This window comes from Lactuca saligna, chromosome 9 (assembly GCF_052625555.1).
Source record: "Lactuca saligna cultivar CGN05327 chromosome 9, ASM5262555v1, whole genome shotgun sequence".
Classification (NCBI taxonomy): Eukaryota; Viridiplantae; Streptophyta; class Magnoliopsida; order Asterales; family Asteraceae; genus Lactuca; species Lactuca saligna.
Genome location: NC_136425.1, coordinates 5,363,248 through 5,384,819, shown reverse-complemented (window position 1 = coordinate 5,384,819; position 21,572 = coordinate 5,363,248). Strand labels below are relative to the sequence as shown.

The window sequence follows — 21,572 nt, the reverse complement described above, 5'->3', positions numbered from 1 at the left end:
CGGTTGTACATAATTAATATCTTATAGCCTTAGAATGTTTGATTTAGCCTTATGTTATGTTCTTGTTTGTTTGGGAGCTTAGGGTAGGATTGGATATCCGAAAGTCTATGGGGTTCAGTGTTGTGTATGGCTAACATACACTAGTGTTGCAGGGTTGGTGGAAGTCTCATGGATGGGTGGGTTGTGTAAGGCCAGAAGGCCAGTTATGTGATATTTAGCATTCCTCTAGGAGAGAAGGTTGAGCGCTCGTTATAATTATGCATATTGTTAGGGCGTTGTGATGATACTTAAGACGAATATGGGTAGGTGTGGAAGGTAGTATAGGCATGTACTACTGAAAGCACAAGACACATACACGTAGCAAAGAGGTCACAACCCCTAGGGTTGGGTTGGGAATTGGTTCCCTGTTTATTTTAAGTATGGTGGTTACGAGACGCTTTACGACTGGGTCAGGATCAGGATAAGGATCGGGAGACGGAGGCCATGAGGGGCCAACAACACCTTAGCCTGTGGTGCATATGGGTACAGACGAGTTGGATGCCAGGATCCGAGAGATCCTGCATGATGAGGTTGTTGTTATGTTCCGGGCACAGCTGTTGGAGATGTTTGGGTCGATTAAGACTGTCATGGTTAAGTACTTTAATGAGCGTTATGCAGCCCTTGCAGAGATGGTTGCCATAGTAGTTGCATCAGTTGTATTCGCGACAGTAGTACAACTGCATCAGTTGTACTACTTAATCTCCTAGGATTCTTTAGACATTCCCATTCTCGTGAAAACGACCTAGAAATAGATAGCCACTTCACTACAACCACCAACACAAGTGTCAAGAAGGAACCAGAGAGGATTCATAAAGAGGATTCCTAGAAGGAATCATTCTAGAAGTCATATCTTCCATCAGAGAGTGGTGGAGATCAGTGATAGAACTTGAAGCATGATCTATAGTGAATAAGAAAACCATAAGAAAGCCCATAAATAACAAACCCTTACAGTAGAATTCAGGTCAACATAACCAGGACACGAAACCCCTCTCGAGGCGCGCAATGTGGTTAAGCATTGTATACGTCATAATAATACATAACTAATTAATATAATATAGTGAGTCAGTGGTTACACTGCTCACACTATGTGTTAGGCTTATCGCCTTTATCATATCAACTAGTAACAGTAAACCAGGTCTCATAACTTCTGCAAGAGGGTAGTCACCATCAAATTCATAATTCTATGTTGCATAGACCTCTGTTATGAATTACTTCCAAACATCAGAACATGAAAAACACTCAGAACTAAGATAACTTCGATTCAGAATACACTCGATTTGTAACCACTAAGGATTTACTCTCGTTTCGTCTTTTAACCTTTTGGCAGCAAGATGCCACCGAAGAAGTCAAACAAAAATAAAAACAATGCACCACCACCACCTCCTCAGTATGACCCGATTGTCTTCCAGGCAGTAGTAACAGCCGCAGTGATGGCGGCCATGACTCAAATTGGTACACGTGGTACCAGTGGATCGGGTAGTGGGACCGGCAACACTAACCACGAACGCACACGGGAGTGATCATACAAAGACTTCATGATCTGTGGACCCAAATCCTTCGATGGAAGTGTGGGAGTCATCTCCCTGATGCGATGGTTCGAGAAGACAAAATCAAATTTTGAATTATGCGATTGCCCAGAAGGGAGAAAAGTGAAGTTTGCTGCCTGCACCTTCTCCGATAGAGCCCTTGCATGGTGGAATAGCCATGTCAAGCCATTAACTCTTCAAATAGCAAACGCAATGGGCTGGGAAAATCTAAAGCAGATGGTGTTGCAAGAGTACTGCCGAGGGGCGAAATACATAAACAAGAGCATGAGTTGTGGAATCTCACCATGGCAGGATCAGACATAGATGCCTACACCGATAGATTCAGCGACTTAGTTGCGCTATGCCCGGGAATGATTACTGTCACACCCCCGAAGCGGACGGTGGAAACGTCTGAGGGATCTTGTGACTTAATTGAATACCATCACAATGATTATACATGAATCATAACATCATTCATCACCATACATTGAAGTATTACAACTGATATTGTTTACATTCAGTACATTGTTTTAAACATTACAATTCCATATCATAAACCGTTTGATAATTAATCTAAGCAAAACACCATGACATAACTTGATACATATTCTTCTGTTTACCTGAGAATACAAGTTATTTTGAAAACAGTCAACATATGAAATGTTGGTGAGTTCATAAGTAATGTTATGGAAATTGAGTTTTGTGAAGTTTGAAAAACCCAGAAAATCCAATATTTTTCTGAAAAGAGTATTTGTTTACAAAAAGTGTGAAGATCCGTAAATATGCTTGTCGATTTTGAAAACATGTATAATTGTTGGACTTTGTATACGTCACATAGGTTAAAATGTTGAACTCCCCGGGAAAAACCCGATGTTTTCCCCATACGTAAATTACATGACTTGTTTATTGTTATACCGATACGACGATTGTTTATGATTACCCGGGGGACATTGGATTAATTAAGGGTTGTGAGTTGTTACAATCATGCATTATTGAAAATGACTAGTTTATAACTACAAATTATGAACGATCCTTGAGGCGTCGTCCATACTACTCACATAATCCAACCACCCTGACTTCTCTTGTTTCACGTCATGAATCTATTTACTCGGTTTCTCATAGCCCCACAACCAAGGAGAAAGGAGGGTAAGAAGCCTCCTTTATTTCCACAAGTTATTCAAGGCTATCGGGAATGCGAAAGGCACTTGGCCCGACTCGCATTTGAATTCTCGACTTCGCTAGCAGTACTAATGGACCCTTGGAGCCCAACAACACAATAGAGCTACTAAAAGTCCTTTTACATGGGATTAGGTCATAGAAGGCCCATTAACATGTAAGTGCATCCCCTTCGGGCCCAAAGATCATGCTATTAGGCTAGCAAGGCCCAACAAGCATGATTTGAAACTTTCAAGCCCAAAGATTGAATATTGACTCATCGTAGTTATCGCGTGTTTATTGAAGTACTATGGTTTATTTTTTTATTTTTTTTTTTGTTATTGATTCGAGACCGAGTCAATTCGTTTGGTAACGATATTGGTTGTTGAATGTGTATTTGTTATTACGTTTCGCTGGTAGTCGTGGATTTCGTATTTTGTCTTACGGGATTTGTTTGTTTAAAAGTAAGATGTTTATCTTTTTACAACCCTTCTTTTATAAAGTTAACACTTTTAGTCCTTTACATAAAAGAATTTCCATTTTAGTCCTTAAACCATTTTTTTCTTGCCACTTTAGTATCATAACATGTTGAAAAGACGTTTTTAGCCCAAATTTGTTTTGTAAACAACTTAAGTCCTTCCAAAATGAAGTTTCTCGGTTAGAACCTCCATTTTTCGCAACTTTTACAGTTTTGGCCCAAAATAGAAATTTTTTACATTTTTGATCCTTTTTTAATTTGAAATTTTTTTTTGACCTTTGAAATAATTTTAATACACTTTAAACCCCCTGTTTTACAGAAAACTTCCTTTTCAGTCCCTCAAACTTAGAATTTTCACAATTTGGGCTCATTGGGCCGAAAAGCCCAAATTTAACCCATTAAATTCAAAATTTACATTTTAAGCCCCTCAAAAATGTTGATGTTCAGAAAAATTGTTATAGAAACTGTTTGGACCCTTTTGAACCTCCAAAAATTATAATTTGTCGGTTTGGACTCTTAGTTTTGTATTTTTGACAATTTAAGCCCAAAAATGAGTTTTATGTCCAAATATGTTCATCCTAACCATATAAACTATTTTTCTTGACTTGATTAGTGTAAAATGGTTTAGGTTAGGTTTATTTCCTTTCCCATGTCTTAGATCTCGGTTTTACACACTTGTTGAATAATATATTCATCACAAACACGAAATATCATACACATACATGCATCAAATCACAAACAACATACATTTACACATAGATCTACACATCTACTTGTATTCTCCCCCATAAAAACTTATAAAAACCGAAAAGAGGGGGGTATGAAACTCACCTTGAGTTGTGGATGGTTTTGAAGAAGATTTGGAGAAGTTTGGTGCTATTTTCGGCCCTTGCATTGTTGATTTCAAATTTAGAGGGTTTCTAAGAGAGTGATCATGATTTTGCATGGGTTAGGAAGAGATTTTTAATAAAACAAAGAATCTAGATCATAGATCCATGTATGATCTTACCTTAGATGAAGAATTTATAGGATAATTTCCTTGAAGACTCCCTAGATCTCGAAAATTTTGGAGAGAAATAAAGAGAGTTTCTTTGAGATATTTTTGAGTGAAGTGTGTGTGTGTGTGTGTGTTTGTGCTTGGGTTCGGCCGAGAGCAAGAGATAGGGAGAAGAAGAGAATGATCTTGCATGGAAAGATGAGAATGCATGGATGTTTGAAGTGTAATACTTAGATATCCTCCATACAAAGATGATGTGCCATGCAAGAAGTCAACTCCTCCTTCTTTGGTTGGTCTTGGGCCGAGAATGGAGAGAGAAGAGAGAGTTTTTGGGCCTTAAAGGCTTAAGCCCAATTTCATGGTTATGTTGAGTGATTTTTGGTCCTAATAAATATAAGTGTGATTTTTATGACCTATTAGGTTATGTATGAACTTCTAGGGTTTCCAATTTCATGGTTATGTATGAAATTACAACCATGAAATTGCAACCTGTAGGTGTTGTGAACGATGTGTTCACTGGTGTACTCTAAAAACCCATTGACACGTATTGCGAGTGGATACTGTCGATAAACAAAATAGCCCTGGCAGCTATAGATTTAGTACCTGTTGAGCAAACTCTAGCAACTATAGATTTAGTGCCCGTTGAGTAAACCCTGACAACGATGGATTTCATGCCGATTCCTTAGGATGATCCTTAGGAATGAATTAACGAGGAGTAGCTGATTCTTAAGGTAGACCCTTAAGAGTAAAGAAGATAATGGGGATGGGTAATTGGGTTAACTGTTTGACGATTAAACATAATAATTATTGTGGGTTGAAAACCCTATGTACTCACCATGTTTCCCATCCTAACCACTCAGTTTATTTATATCACATGTGTTAATATGAATTCACATTACATTGAGAGATTAAGGATATATAGATCACTCGTGATAATGAATGTAAGTTTTGTTTATGCTTATGTTTCTGTATTAACGACGACATCCCAAATGTTTTAAAATGAATAAAAATACATTTCTTCAGAAATGCTTTGATAACGTATTTATCATGTTTTACTAGGAACAAATTCCGCAACATTTTTATTAAAAGAAGTACACTAATTATTATAAAGCATAAACAAAATCGGTCTTTTCTGGCCATGAAAATGGGGATGTCACATAGATCCCAGTGGTAAGTTGAATAACCACTCTTTAGCTTTATCTACCAAGGTGAGCGGGAAGGCGGTTAGCTTGAAATCATCCAATGTCACGTTTTCGGGTAACATGCTAACACATATAATATGAAAGGACTTCAAATGCTTTTGAGGATCTTCTCTATGCAAACCATGGAACTTGGTTAGTTGATGTATGAAACTGGACTTCAATTCAACTCATCGGCAGTTTGCGGGATAAACAATAACAAGAGGTGTATGAGTAACATCTGTCTCCATCGTTTGTCTAAGTATCAACTCTAGAAAGGGATTGGGTGGATTGGGTTTATTGGGATATTGTTAGATGTAATTGGGAGGTTGTTGGTAACGTGGATATAGGTATTGTTGGGGATTGTACATTGGTGGTGGATAAGGTTGGTAGTTAGGATAGTGGTTGTAGGGGGGTTGGTGTTGTGGGTACATTGGGTTTTGGTACATTGGAGGGTGTTGATAATTGGGTTGAATTGGGTAATATGCTTGTTGTTGAACTTGAAAAGCATTGTTTTGAAGTTGGTTGTTTTGGTAGAAGTTTTGGTTTTGTGGTTGTGGTGGTTGATAATTGGGTTGGTTTTGAGGAGGGGCTTGATTCCAAGGTGGCATATCTATGAGAGGTTCTTATTGTTGTTGTCTTAGTTGTTGGGGTGGGGTATTTTCATCTTGATTGTTTGGGTTTATGTTGGGATTGTGAGGTGGAGTGTGATTCATGGCTATATAGTTTTCAAACGGAATGTCTTCAAAGGAATGGCCAACAATTAGAGAACTCGGTTCGGTGTCGGTATCAATTGAAGTATGAACTTGATCTTCTATTTTGATTAGTGTAGAAGAGGAAGAAGCTTGAACGAGTTGTTGTTGCTTTACTTGTTTGGGTAACTTTTTCAAACTTTTTTCTTCTTTTTCAATTTCCGGATTGTATAGTAGTTCACCAGTTCTTGTAGACCTAGGCATAAACAATCAAATAACAATAACCAATTTCCCCAGCAACGACGCCAAAACTTGGTGGGATGTCAAGTCCACCAAGCAAATTACACCATTTGTTTGCAAATAAAACGTAATATAATGGTAAAAAGGGGTATCGATCCTCGGGGAAATGGTTGTATTCAATCACTAATGCAATCCAATAGAACTAGTGTAAATAAACTAACTAACTACATCTAAACTAAAAGGGGGGGGGGGGGTGTTGTGATTGCTTGAAAACTAAAAGACTTGAATAACTAAAAAGTTTGCAATTAAGCAAGATTCGGAGATGTTCAAATGTTGGGAACAATTGGTTAACCAAGGCAATTCAACACAATGAACATTTGTGTGTTTATCATTAGGATTCAATGCAAAGCTTATCATTCATCCCAAATTGGTTATAGCAATCACGAAGCATGATATGCCAAGATTCCTCATAGGTAGTATGGATGTTGGGGAAGCCTACAACACACCTTCTTAATAAAAATCAAGGGTCAATTGAAGCAATTGAACCCAAGAAGTCAATTAGCCTTAAGAATAAAGGAATCCTCAATTCTTAGAGGATGTCAATGCTTACACATCCATAAAGGAGCTATGATTCATAAGCTAGAGATGATTTCTACCATCATAAAGCTCTTGTTCTAAGTAAATTCAATGATTCAATGCAAAACCAAAGAAATAAACTAACAATTGCTCATTCAAGTACCAAGCTCATGAGCAAAGTATCAAACAAGAATAAGAAATATGAACTAGAATCATAAACATAAGATAATTGATAATCAAACATGAATCCTTCAAAACCCACAAACATCCAAAGGTTTTTTAGCCAAAGTTAACCAAAATAGATAAACTAGCCACTCATGGCAATAGAATAACAATCAAAAAAGTCTAATTGCATAAAGAAACTACCAATAACTTGGAAAGATGAAAAGAAATGAGTCTCTAGCTCCAAAATCGCCTTCTTCTGGTCTCCAATGGTGTAAAATCGAAGTTATGGCTGATAGATCAGACCCCCCAAGGTAATAACAAGCCAAATGACCAAAATGCCCAAAATTGGGCAGTCGTGCGGGTACCTGCGCGACGGAGATTCCACCCACGCAAGTGTTGTTGGAATATAATTGGCTCATTTTTCCTCCACAAACCATCCCACTACCAAAGATTCTCTTGGTCCCCTCCATATCCCACATGATTCAAATTAACCAATCATCTTTTAGCTTCAGATATGGATGCTCCAAGCCCAAAATAATAATCCATGACCCATCTTCACAAGCCCACTTCATCCAAGCCTTTAGCTTTTTAAGCCCAAATTTCCTTTAATGGATCCGTAAAGCCCAATAATGCCTCGGAAGCCCACAAAGCCCATTTCCAAGCTAAACTATAACTGCAACAAGTTCCAAAACCCTGCAAAATTCCTCAGGCAAAATAAAAAGTCCCCGATACGATCCATGATAAAGAAAATAAAGAATATACAATGCAATACTAATAAAAAGAGCTAAAAATTTGAAATAAACTAATAAAAATAAGGAAATAAAATAAGCTGTCAATAACTGAATGGTTTTAAATGATTTAAAAAGTTTTAAATTGGTTCGAATTTTATGGATGTGACAAGAAGATGTAACTCATATCGGATCTCCACCTTCTCCAAGGGGTAATCATGTCATTAGCAAATCTATGGAGTTTGTGGTTAGTGACACTTTGATATTGTATTTATATGAAAGTGTAAATGAAAAGAGTATCAAGATCATTTTATTTTGGTTGGTTGTGAAATCGAAATAGGTACTTAGCTTTTTATAATGAGTTATTTAAAAAACGAAAGGTATTTTCAGGTTTTCATTCTTTTACAAGAACAATGAAATGTGATTTTTATTTGTATATGAATATGATTCATATATAATGAAAATCTAGTATTTTGCTTTCTTTTGTTTCTCTGTATCTTGGCTAAGGTGTCCTTTATTCTGATAACAAAGATAACCTTTAATTGAAATACTCACATAGTTCATCGTGGACATATCCTAAAGGATTATGACGCACGCAATAGGGGTTTGTTTGATACAGTGGAATGGAATCACAAAGGAATGACACCAACATGTAACGGAATGGATCATTACATTCCATTTCCATGTTCGGTCAACATAAAGGAATGGAATGAATCATTCAAACATACTTTCCCATGTACAATAAAACTAAATAAAAATCAAATTGATAAATAACTCTACTTTAAGTCACAAAGTAAGTAGAAATAAATTAATAACATATGTGTTCTCCTAAGGGTATTTTTGAAATATGGTTACTTTTGTTGACGAGAAACAGACAACAAGAATCCTAACAAATGAATGTCAATAGATTATAGTTAGTAAGATCATAAAAAGTTTATAATATATAGAAGAACATGTCAGGTATGGGATTCCTTTGTTAGAAAATCAACGACCTTGATTTTTTCTAGAATGTCAAAACTTAAACCATGCTTCAAACATCAATCTTATCAACAATATCTTTTTCTATCGCTTCATCACACAACTCAAGAGTCAAATCCAAGTTCCCTTCATGATAATTCATATATATATATATATATTTTTTTTATGAAATCAACAAACTCACTTGCTAAATAAATTGACCTGGATAGCATTTGCAGCTCTAAAATCGACGACATGTCGTTTTCTAGAGTTGAAGAACACCTAGATGACATAGACGGCATATCATAATCTGCAGAGAGTAAGCCAAACATGTCGACTATAACAATGCACATGTTGGGTTCCTTCATCCATTGCTCCAGCTTATCCCCAACTTCGCCTATGGCTTCCATACGTTTTCTTGAAAACATCTTTTAAACACTAAAAAAACCTATGGGATGAAATGAGACAACGAAACGGAAAATCAAGGATTCACACTTAGAAGCCGACGAACATTTTTCGAAGGTTTTTCAAGAAGATGGGAATTCGATGAATCATGGTTCAAAATAGAGCAATTAGTGTCTTCCTGATAGAGAGAAAACATGTGTTTTGAAGAGAGCAACACAACACATTAGTTAAATAGGAAGTCACGACTTGAAACCATGCGGTAATGGAGCCGACTCCAAACCAGACACTATTCATAAGCCCCTACATGATTTAATATGTATATTAAATTTATAATTTTAGTCGCATTATGTATCCAAATAAAGTTTAAATGATTATATAAATATATTAAGGGGATCAATTTCAAACATGAATCATATTTTGAATGCATACAGGGTTTTGAATTGCTTTATTTAAACAATTATTTTAATATTACCTTGATGTATTTTTTATTTTTATTCTTGTCAAATTTACTCACATTAACTTCTTTTTTTTAAATACTAATGGAAAATTAGTAAATTGATGTTTACAGATTTAAATTTATATCAAAGGATAAATTGGTTTTAACTTGTTAGTATGTTTAACAAAATTAATTAGAAAGTAGAAATAATAGTTGAAAGTTGGAAGTTATAGTTTTATTTATAAAAAATGTTTTGTAAAATGTGCTGGTAGTTTATATATATATATATATATATATATATATATATATATATATATATATATATATATATATATATATATATATATATATATATATATATATATTAAATTTTTTTATTTAAATCAAAAGTTAAAAGCTTGGAAGGAAACTTTTTCTTCTTTTAATGTTTATTTTCTTATAAGCAACCTCTAATTTTAGCATAAAATATTAAAGTTCTAACCAAAATTATTGTATATCAAACTATTATGATCACGTTCGTAGCAATGCAAACATATTTTAACTTTGACCTTGAATTTGTCTATTACAACAAATTTACATGAATAATGTGAAAGATTTCCAATAACTAAGTGAAAGTTTATTTAGAAAAGAGATGTTTTCATTGGTTTCATCACATTCACATGAATATTATGTCATGTTATCATATGGAAAAGAGCACAACATAACGTACACTTTGACAACTCATATTTGTTTGCCTCATTACGTCATCACTACGTTGTTTTGTATATGTTGCAAATATAAGAGTAAATTAGGTACTTATGGTTCGGAGTAATTTATGCATTTGGTTCCTAACTTATTTTTTTAACTCGGAAGGTTCCTATTGTTTTTTTTTTACGCGCTTGGTCCATACTGTTTATTTTTGTTACACGTTTGGTCACTATCTTATATGAAATGATCATTATTTAAATATGAAAAAATTGTGGGGTATATAAGATAAGTTGAGGGGTGGAGTTGGGGGTGTGTTTATTTAAATAAATTTAAAAAAATCAAGGGCAAAATAATCTTTTTAGGTAAGACAGTGACCAAACGCGTAACAAAAACAAACAGTATGGATCTTCTAAGTTAAAAAAATAAGTTAAGGACCAAACATGTAAATTACCCTAAACTATAAGGATCATTCATGTAATTTACTCCAAATATAATTATTTTATAGCATAGCATTTTTTAAATTCAAACTTTGGTTTCTTTTTTGAATTCTTTTGAAACACGGATAAATAGATTTTGTGGAAACTGGTAGATAAAGCTACAATATATTTAGTTAAATATACGATTGTTTAATGATGTGTAACCAAGTGATATCTATGTTAGCACAGTGTCTGTCTACCCAAGTGGTTGAGGGTTCAATTTATGTAACGATTTGTAATAGCTAGTAATTCGATTTAAAAGTAGATTGGAAATATATTTATATCGACCTTCTAAAAAAGATCTATATAATCTTATATTTATCTGGTTTTGATTTAAATACGCAATCCAAATACGTGGTGCTTAATAGTGTCTTGTCTCTTTTTTAGTATTACATGAATACATGTTTTCCATACAAAGTAGTATTTTATTAGAAAAACAAAATGTTCAGTTAAAAATAAAAAAATAATAATAATAACTCTTAGAACAATGTGTCACAGAAAACACCGGTTAAAGTTTTCATTTGAAAACAATCACATGAAAACGCAAGGATACGGTAAAACAGCTAAGAAAGGAATAAAACAAACAAAAAGAAAATATTATTCACATTACACATACGCACAAAAAATACCTCAAGAAATGCGAATAATGTGACGATATACTCGCATAAATTCTGGTCTTCACACTTGCTCCCAATCAATCTCACCATTCTCTCCAAAATCTTTTCATCTGATTTCTCTCTCGCAAACATAAACAAGTGAAATAAGAAACAATGGAGCTTTTCAATGAGAGATTAACAGCAATAAAAACGATGCTGTGTGTGCTACTAATGATCCAATTAAGTCTTATGGCTATAATGGTTAAGGGAGAGGTTTACAAGGTTGGTGATTCTAGTGGTTGGGTGGCTAATACTAACTCCAATTACTCAAATTGGGCATCTTCTAAGATCTTTCGTGTTCATGACATTCTTAGTAAGTATTGCTTTGAGTCTCTTGTTGTTTAACTATCGCTTGTTAATTTCTTCATCTTTATTTACTTTATTTGCTATATAACTGTGAGATTTTGTTAAAACTATCGTATTAACTTTTTGTATGACGAAACAGTGTTTGAGTATAACGCAACGAACGACAATGTAATACGGGTGACCCATTCAGATTTTCGTTCGTGCAACACATCTGCTCCAATCAAAACGTTCAACTCAGGCAACGACTCCTTCACAATCAAAGCACATGGCCATTACTTCTTCACTTCTGGATTTCCTGGTCACTGTGTGACCGGTCAAAAGCTTGACGTTAGGGTTCCAAAATCATCTCATGTTGCAGCCACGCCACCACCAAAGCCAACCACAAGTCTCAGTCCTAGCCCAAACCCCTCTAACTCAACAATGTCGCCCATGGAGTCAAAGGCAATGGCGCCTAGCCCGGTAGACAATGCCGTCGCATCACACGAGCCCAAGTGGTTGCTTATGAGCACTATTGGTGTGGCCATAAGTGGTTTTGTGGTTTTGGTTTGCAGTTAAGTGTAGTAATAAAATGCAAGAATTTTGATCTTATAATAATTAAATGTAACCTTAACTAATTGAATAGTATTTCATCATTTGGTTTTCTTAGTCCTAGTTATGTTTGATTGTTTTATCATTATAGTACAGATTCGCATAAATTATGTTTCAGGGTAATGCTTTAAGCATTTTGAAAATCCACAAGGTGAACATAAAAAAACGACATTTTGGTACATATGTAGTGGCGATGAGGAGTTTTTATTTCATATATGTTGATTTTGTTTCAATTTGGACGATTTTGTTCCAACAAATTTTGGCTTTCTGTTGCAAACAATGAACGACAATAATAATAACGACATGGTTTAAAATGCACTAAAAGTAAAACTCGGGTGGGTAATTGAGTTAATTGTTTGATAATTAAACACATTAATTATTGTGGGTTGAAAATCATATGTACTCACCAGATTTTTCAACCTGACCCATTCAGTTTATTTGTATCACATGTATCGTACGAAGATACATTACACTAAGAGATTAAAGGAGATGTAGATGATTAGTGTATTCTAGATCTACTTCTTCTTCCTTGAGCTCTTCTATCTTCTCCTTCTTCCCCTCGCTCCAAAATGCACCAAAAGTTCCTTCACAAGGCAAAGATCACTCACACACACTTCAAGGATGCTAGGGTTTCGGGAATAAGTCTCTGGGAAGTGAAGGAGGCTGGTTTGGGGCTATAATGACGTTTAAATAGGGTGCAAACCCTTGAAATTAGGGTTTCATCCAGACTGGTAGACTCGCCGAGTTCGAGAATATGGACTCGTCGAGTCGCCAACTTAAACCACGTGCAAATCCCATTTCTACTCGACGAGTCAGGCTACTGACTCGTCGAATATCCCTCAGAAATGAAAAAAATTACTTTATTTAAATCACATACCAGAAATGGGGAGTTACACCGAAAGCTTAGTGAGTTCCCCCAAAATACTCATACTCGCATAATACAAATATAACCATAAACAACATACTATGGGTCCAATCAACCATCGGGTTTGAATACCCCAGGCCCTTAACCTTCCGGTTGGAATGCCAACATACTATGGGTCCAATCATCCTCGGGATGGAATACCCCAAGCCCTCAACTTTCCGGTTAGAATGCCAACATACTATGGGTCCAATCACCCTCGGGATTGAATACCCCAGGCCCACAACCAACAAGTTGGAATACCTACATACTATGAGTCCAGTCATCCTCGGGATGGAATACTCCAGGCCCACAACCAACAGGTTGGAATGCCCAGGTCTACTGGCTTTCACACAAAGCAGATAAGCCTCACCCAATAAACAAACATGTGCACATATAACAGATAATCACATAACAATCTATAGACAACAAACTGATCTACCGGATCATACCACATAACATATAATATTATCCTACCCTCTATGATGTCTAACTAAAAAGTCATATCATATATCACATATTATCATCCTACCCTCTAGGATACTGATCTAACATATCATACTAACATAACATAACCATTAACAGTTCGAAGGGACGACCTTGGTGCCTTAGACCCTTAAGTATAGTGAGGAAAACTCACCTCGTAATAACGATCTGAACTGAAAAACAAATTCTTGAACCGCTATCTCACTAGAACTCCCGAACTATCACATAATAAATACCCAGTCATTACACATTATAACAATCTTGGAAAAAGAGCCCACTTAATTTATCATATCCATTCCTTTTTATTGGGCCAAGGCCCAGTTCCAAGTCCATAACTTTGCTAGTCTTTACATAAGGCCCATTATTAGCCTAATTTACTTAATTGGGCCTAACTTCCTTATTGGGCTTAACCCCATGATCCAATATCACCAAAACTGTTCCAATACATATCTACTCATAAGGTCCAACAAGGCCCAAACCTTACTAGCCCAAAAAGTAGCCCAAACCCAAAGCCCAAATCACCAAAAGTCCATAGAAGTCGTAACGTTGGGCGTACTACAAGGCTACACGGGGCGTACGCGAGTCTCGCATTGACGGGAAAACGGGCCATTGAATCAGTACGCTAGGCCTACAGAAACTTACTCTGGGCGTACGCAGGGTTCCGCCAAAATCCTAATGAGTGCTTAATGGCTTAAGCACTTAAGCCCAAACTCCAGAACCAGTGACCAAATATGCCTAGGACTCATAAAGTCTCAAACTTTATCACTTTGGACGTCCGAAATATTCTTAATCCAAGGTATTTATCCATTAAGATCTTTCTACTACTTGCATGGGACCTCATAAGCCATCGGTACCTCATTTTTAACACTCAACACCCCTCCAAGAGTCTAGAAGGACAAATTATTTCGTCCAAAACACAACATACATCATCTTGGAACTTTTGGGACAAGAAATGATTCCAAAATGCTAGAATGGCTCGATCTATATTATACAAACATAAAGATTGAAGCTTTTTACCTTCTGGAGCTTATAGGGTACAACACAACTTCAGATCTACAAGCCAAACTTCTTCTCTAACCCCTTGATGCAATGACTCCACCTTCAAGAGATCAAAATACTCACCAACTGTAACGCCCGTGTTTCTAGGCTTGCCATTTTTAGCAATGTAATAGTCTAGGTTAACCTTGTAACTCAACTTGAAATAATAAGAATGTATTATTTGTGAATTATGTGATTTATGTGTGTATTTTCTTAATTTTTATAATTTAATGAATTAAGAATAAAATAAGCGTCAAAATTAAAATGTGAGATAAGCCCGATATCTTTGCATAAAGTTGTAGTGGTCGAAACAAGGATTCCGGAGATATAAGGAATGCCAAAATCCGAGTTATAACGAAGAAGTTATGACATGTCGAAGTTTCGCGACAGAACCGACATGACGCCGAGTGACGTAAAATATGAATTTAAGATAGAGCGATATTTAGCCTTAGCGATCTAAACAAAAGTCGTAGATTTCGTTAAACCGAGAGCGTGCATAAAAGGAACGCCCAAATCTGACTTCGTATGAGGAAGTTATGATTTTTCTAAGTTTCGACTTAGCAGTATACAGCCCGAATACTCGATTTGAGATCGAGCGGTTTTTAGCCGAAACAATCTAAATGAGAATCGAAGATCTTGTTGTTATTAGCGAAGCGATGAAAAGATAGGCGAGAACGGACGTCGGACGAAGAAGTTATGATTTTATAACAAAGTTTTCCTGTCCGAGCCTTCTAAAAATAAATAATAAAAAAATAAAAGTCAAAATTAGCCGACGGAGTCTAAACGAAAGTTGTAGAGCGTAGTCTCACCTTCGCGTGGATATAAAGAACTTCGAAAACGGAGTTCGTATGAGGGAGATATGAATTTTTGAAGTTTTAATAAATATTTTATATTTATTTTAATTTAACTCCGATATTATCCGAAGAGAAGGAGAGGCGGTCTATCCGAAGTACGCAGCGCGTACCGCTGTACGCCCCGCGTACAGCATAGGGCACTCGAGTTCTACGGTAGTCCGAAGTCGTAAGCGATGACGAAGAGGGCCCGGTGACGTAAGCGCTGACGATCTGCGAAGCATTACGCCCCGCGTACCCCGAAGTTACGCCCCGCGTAACCCCGAGGATCAGCCTATAAAAGGAGGTCCGAAGCAGCTTCTTTTCTTTTGCAAATTTCATCATTCTCTCTGGTCCTTTACCTCGATTTGCGTGCCGATTGTACCCCGAAGCCCCGGTAATATTCCCGAGCCCCGAAGTAAGATCCGAAGCCCCGAGGATCCCGAAGAGCGTTATTCCCGAGTCGAAACGCTGCCCGCGAGGAGCCCGGTTTTGTGAAGATCTTCCAGATCTACGGAGAAACACCTCTTCTGCAAGCCGTAGTGCTGCCCGATCATCTTCTGATCAAGTGAGTGTGTAGTTATTTTCATTCCAACGCAATATTATGAAGTATTTCCTATAAAATACGTGTTATGTGTATATACTTGGTTGTTATACGTGTGAGTGTATATTCACTCTCTTCTATCTTATAGATCTTATGTATTCTCTATGAAATACGTGTTATGTGTGTATGCCCCATCTGTTATGTGGAATATGTGTTGATTAAAACATGTTATATAGGTTTTTAAACTATGTATAAAAACGTATATTTTTATCTACTAATATGTTGGGTAGAACATGGGTAGGTAATTGGTGTGTAATAAACAGATGAGAGGCCTCGGTGTTATTGGTGTTATTCTAGTCATTCAGCAGAGTATGGATGACGACCACGGACTATTCTAGACTGTCCTGTGGAACACTAGCAGGCTCATTACCTGTAGGTGTTGTGAACGACGTGTTCACCGGTGTACTCTATCCCCCACATGGTTGCCTTTAGGACACTTATTGTTGAGGAAGCCCCTCTGCAGTAATGTCCGTCCCGATGAAAAATCCTGAAATAAGTTCCTTATAATAGACGTTATTTTTAGGAACGTAAGGTGAGGATAACGGGAATGGGTAATCGGGTTTATTGTTGATTGTTGAAATTAAATATAATTATTGTGGGTTGAAAACCCTATATGCTCACTAGGCTCCCAAGCCTGACCCACTCAGTTGATTTATTTTACAGGAAGTGGCGCAAGAGCTTAAGATGGGCGAACATCAAATTGTTTTTGTTTACAAGTCTGTATATGTATATATTTGTTGAACGACTTGTAATGTTATCGTTTATGCTTTATGACCTGTATCGGAACATGACATCCCGACTTTTGATTATGAAATGAAATCATATTTCTTTGTGAAATGTTTTGATAAATATCTATTTTATCATGTTTTGTTTTTGGGAACAAATTCCGCATCTCTTTTAAAATTAAAAGGATTTACTCTGAAAATTATTTTAAAAAACATAAATGAAATCGGTCTTTTCTGGCCGAGATTTTGGGGATGTCACAGTTGGTATCAGAGCATTAGTTTAAGCGAATTAGGAATTTGTAGGATTTCTAAACTTAAACTTAGCATTCTAAGTGGAGATTGCGAGGTGTGTGTCTGTTGGATCTTAGACACAAGCAATAGTTTATTTTAGGAAAGTTGCCTAAAATGCTTTTATGTGCTAAATGTTATATGTTGCCATATATGATATTATTTGTTCGGATCTATGGTTTGTTGCCAACCGGATCTGAAGGTTTATGTGTTTAGGATTCTAAGCGTATGTATACGATATTAGAACTAGCATGTAATCGTTTGGAGTAATAAGGTGAAATTATTCGGTGTATAGATCAAAATGGTGAGAACAAGAAGCGGAGTTGGAAATGCTAATGAAAACAGGAATCAACCGCCTGTAATCGAGCAAGTACCTATCGTAGCTGCTGCACCTGAGCCGATAACAATGGCTGGTGTACAAATGATGATTCAAATGATGTTGGATCATCAGATGGAAGAAACAAGACGCCTGCTTAGGTAGAATCGTGAAGAACCGTCAATTCAAGCGGAAGAGCCCGAGGAGAATGGAGGGCAGTCTGAAGGAGAAAACTTTAGTGGGATCATTGGTCAAGACGAACAACCAGTGGTTTGACGCAATAACTAGTATGGAGGAAATGATGGTCGTGGGTGCAAGTATAAGGATTTCATGGCATCCAAACCACCATGCCTATCCGGAAGCCCGACACCGGTACAAGTTATGGACTGGGTCTCTGAAATGGAGACTATGTTTGAAAGTTGCGAATGCAGCAACAGGCAGAAGACCGCTCTTGCGATCCCTCTACTAAAATCTGGCGTGTTGAGTTGGTGGAAGCTGTTAGCTGACTCTATGCCCAAGGGAGAAGCAAGCAAAATGTCTTGGGAAGACTTTCTGGAACAACTAAAACTGCAATACTGCTCCGAGCAGGACCTTCTGGAAATTAGTAATGAGTTTCAGAATTTGAAGAAAGGGAAATTGAGCGTTACTGAATACGCTACAAGTTTCACGGAAAAGATGAAGTTTATCCCATATTTGGTGCCTACAGAACTCTCTAAGGTCAACAAGTTTGCCCTTGGACTACCAGCGGACTATGGTCCAATGGTTAAGCAAGCAACCACATTGAAAGCCGCCATCTGGGCTGCTAGAAATGTTGAGACCCAGATTAGGGAAAAAGGTCTAGAAAGGTCAAAGGTTGGTGAGAAAAGGAAAATCGATGGATTTTCAGGTTCCAGCAAGAAAACTAAATTCTCGAAGTCTAGTTCGAGAGGAAGTGGAGGAAAGGTAGAGGCGAAATGGTGCGACAAGTGCAAGAAGAAGCATCATGGGAAGTGTGGCGGGGAAACCACATGCTACAAATGTGGAAAGCCAGGGCATTATGCCAACGAATGCACCTTCACCAAGAATGTTTGTTATGGTTGCGGTGAGGAGGGGCACATCTCAAGGGATTGTCCGAAGAAGAAGGAGGCAGCAAGACCCAACATTCCGCCAAAGCCAAAGGCGAGAGCATTCCAGATGACACTGGAAGCTGCTAAAGATGAAGCTGATGTCGCTTCAGGTACCTTTCTCGTTAACAAATTGCCTGCCCAAATTTTATTTGATTCTGGAGCCAACTACTCCTTTATATCGCATGAATTTGGAAGAAAACTAGCTTTGCCTATTGTGAGACTAGATAATGCTTTATTAGTCGAAGTTGCTAGTGGCAAGATTGTACCTGTTAGCCATCGTATGAAAAACATTTTAATTGATTTGAATGGGAATAAGTTCCACGAGGAATTATTACCTATAGAACTTAATGGTTTCAACATCGTTTTGGGAATGGATTGGCTTAGTGCCAATGATGCCGAAATTTTATGCAAGAAGAAAATAGTGAAAGTGAATCCGCTTGGAAAGGAATCGTTTATGGTGTATGGAGATAAACGCAGAGTAAATTCTGGAATCATTTCTCTAATGAAAGCCAGAAAGTGTTTGACCAAGGGATGTACATCATATTTAGCATTCGTGATCGATGCTAAGAAGGAAAAGAAGGTGATGCAAAATATTCCTGTTGTGTGTGATTATCCGGAAGTATTTCCCGAAGATCTTCCTGGATTACCGCCCGATCGACAAGTAGAATTTCGTATTGACTTGTTGCCCGGAACAACGCCAATTGCAAAAGCACCTTATCGATTAGCACCGACGGAGATGAAGGAGCTAATGATGCAACTTCAGGAGTTATTGGACAAAGGTTTCATTAGACCTAGTTCATCACCCTGGGGAGCTCCGATATTATTCGTAAAGAAGAAAGATGGAAGCATGAGGATGTGCATTGATTACCGAGAGCTGAATAAGGCAACAATAAAGAATAGATATCCGTTGCCGAGGATTGATGACCTATTCGATCAGCTACAAGGTTCAAGTTATTTCTCAAAGATCGACTTGAGGTCAGGATATCATCAGCTAAAAGTAAGAGAGCAGGATATAGAGAAGACCGCATTCAGAACCCGATATGGACACTATGAGTTTTTGGTTATGTCGTTTGGACTAACCAATGCTCCAGCAGCATTCATGGATTTAATGAACAGTGTTTGTAATCCGTTCCTTGATAAATCTGTGATAGTGTTCATTGATGACATTCTGATTTATTCAAAAAGCCAAGAGGAGCATGGCAGACACTTGCGAGAAGTTTTGGAAGTCTTAAAGAAGGAGAAGTTGTATGCGAAGTTCTCCAAATGTGATTTTTGGATTCGAGAAGTCCAATTCTTGGGTCACGTGGTCAACCAAGAAGGTATAATGGTTGATCCAGCAAAGATTGAAGCTGTAATGAAGTGGGAACAACCAAAAAGTCCCACGGAGATCCGAAGCTTTTTAGGATTAGCCGGATATTACCGAAGGTTTATCCAAGGCTTTTCTTCGATTGCTAGTCCATTAACAGCTTTGACCCACAAAGGAGCTACTTATGCTTGGAGTGATAAGCATAAAGAAGCATTCGATAAGCTAAAGAAGAAACTATGCGAGGCACCGATACTTTCTCTACCCGATGGAGTTGAAGACTTCGCTGTTTATAGCGATGCATCTGGTGTTGGATTGGGTTGTGTTTTGACCCAAAGAGATAAGGTGATCGCGTATGCATCTCGACAGCTGAAAGAGCATGAAAAGAACTACCCGACTCATGATTTGGAGTTGGCAGCGGTAGTTTTCGCTTTGAAAATATGGAGGCATTACCTCTATGGCACGAAGTGCAAACTTTTCACTGATCATAAGAGTCTCCAATATCTCTTTAGTCAGAAAGAATTGAATATGAGGCAACGACGCTGGCTGGAACTACTTAAAGACTACGACTGTGAGATACTTTACCACCCCGGTAAAGCCAATGTTGTCGCTGATGCTCTCAGTCGGAAAGTCAATCTTGAAAAGAGAAGGCCAAGAGCGTTGAGAATTGAAGTTGTCTCAACCATTTTGGAAAGTATAAAGAAAGCTCAAGAGGAAGCTTCGGAGAAGAATGACCGAAAGGAGGAACGTTTGGGCAAAACGTTGGTGTTCGGTGTAAACAGTCATGGACTGAAGGTGTTCCAAGATCGGATTTGGATACCTAAGACAGGAGGAGTCAGAGATCTTCTGATGGAAGCAGCTCACAAGACCATGTACTCAATTCATCCCGGTAGCACTAAAATGTATAGGGACCTAAAACCCTATTATTGGTGGCCGACGATGAAGCTCGACATTGCGAAGTATGTGGCTGAGTGTGTGACTTGTGCAAGAGTCAAGACACAACATCAGAAACCGTACGGGAGTTTAGAACCATTGCCTGTGCCTATGGGTAAGTGGGAAGACATTACTATGGATTTTATCACTAAACTGCCCAGACCAAAGAATGGTCACGACATGATTTGGGTGGTCGTCGATCGATTCACTAAGAGTGCGCATTTCATAGCAGCCAATGAGAAATGGTCTATGGAAAAGCTTGCGAATTCTTACGTAAAGGAAATTGTGAGACTTCACGGTGTTCCGCTAACAATTGTGTCGGATCGTGATAGTCGTTTCACCTCAAGATTTTGGAAAAGTCTACAAGAGGAATTGCGTACCAAGTTGTGTTTAAGTACAGCTTACCATCCGCAGACTGATGGTCAGAGCGAACGGACGATACAAACACTTGAAGATATGTTGAGAGCGTGTACCTTGGAATTCCTAGGTAATTGGGATGAACATTTACCTTTGGTAGAATTTTCCTATAATAATAGTTTTCACTCGAGCATAAAGATGGCACCTTATCAAGCTTTGTATGGACAGAAGTGTCGTACGCCGTCTTGTTGGCTTGAGGCTGGGGAAAAGCAGTTTATGGGGCCGGAGATAGTCCATCAAACTGCTGAAAAGTTGAAAATAATTAGGGAGAGAATGTTAGCAGCTCAGGATCTTCAAAAGAGTTATGCTGACAAAAAGCGAAGACCGATGGCTTTTGAAG

At 37.5% G+C, this 21,572-nt stretch overlaps 1 protein-coding gene across 1 annotated transcript; it reads left to right on the top strand.

The window, feature by feature from the left end:
- The first annotated feature begins 11,453 nt into the window (after positions 1–11,453).
- On the top strand, positions 11,454–12,266 carry LOC145018441 (mavicyanin-like). Its single transcript, XM_078976331.1, has 2 exons — positions 11,454–11,704; positions 11,837–12,266. Exons 1-2 carry the CDS (start codon positions 11,506–11,508, stop codon positions 12,250–12,252), a joined length of 615 nt encoding a protein of 204 aa, XP_078832457.1. The 5' UTR covers positions 11,454–11,505; the 3' UTR covers positions 12,253–12,266.
- The last annotated feature ends 9,306 nt before the right edge of the window (positions 12,267–21,572 follow it).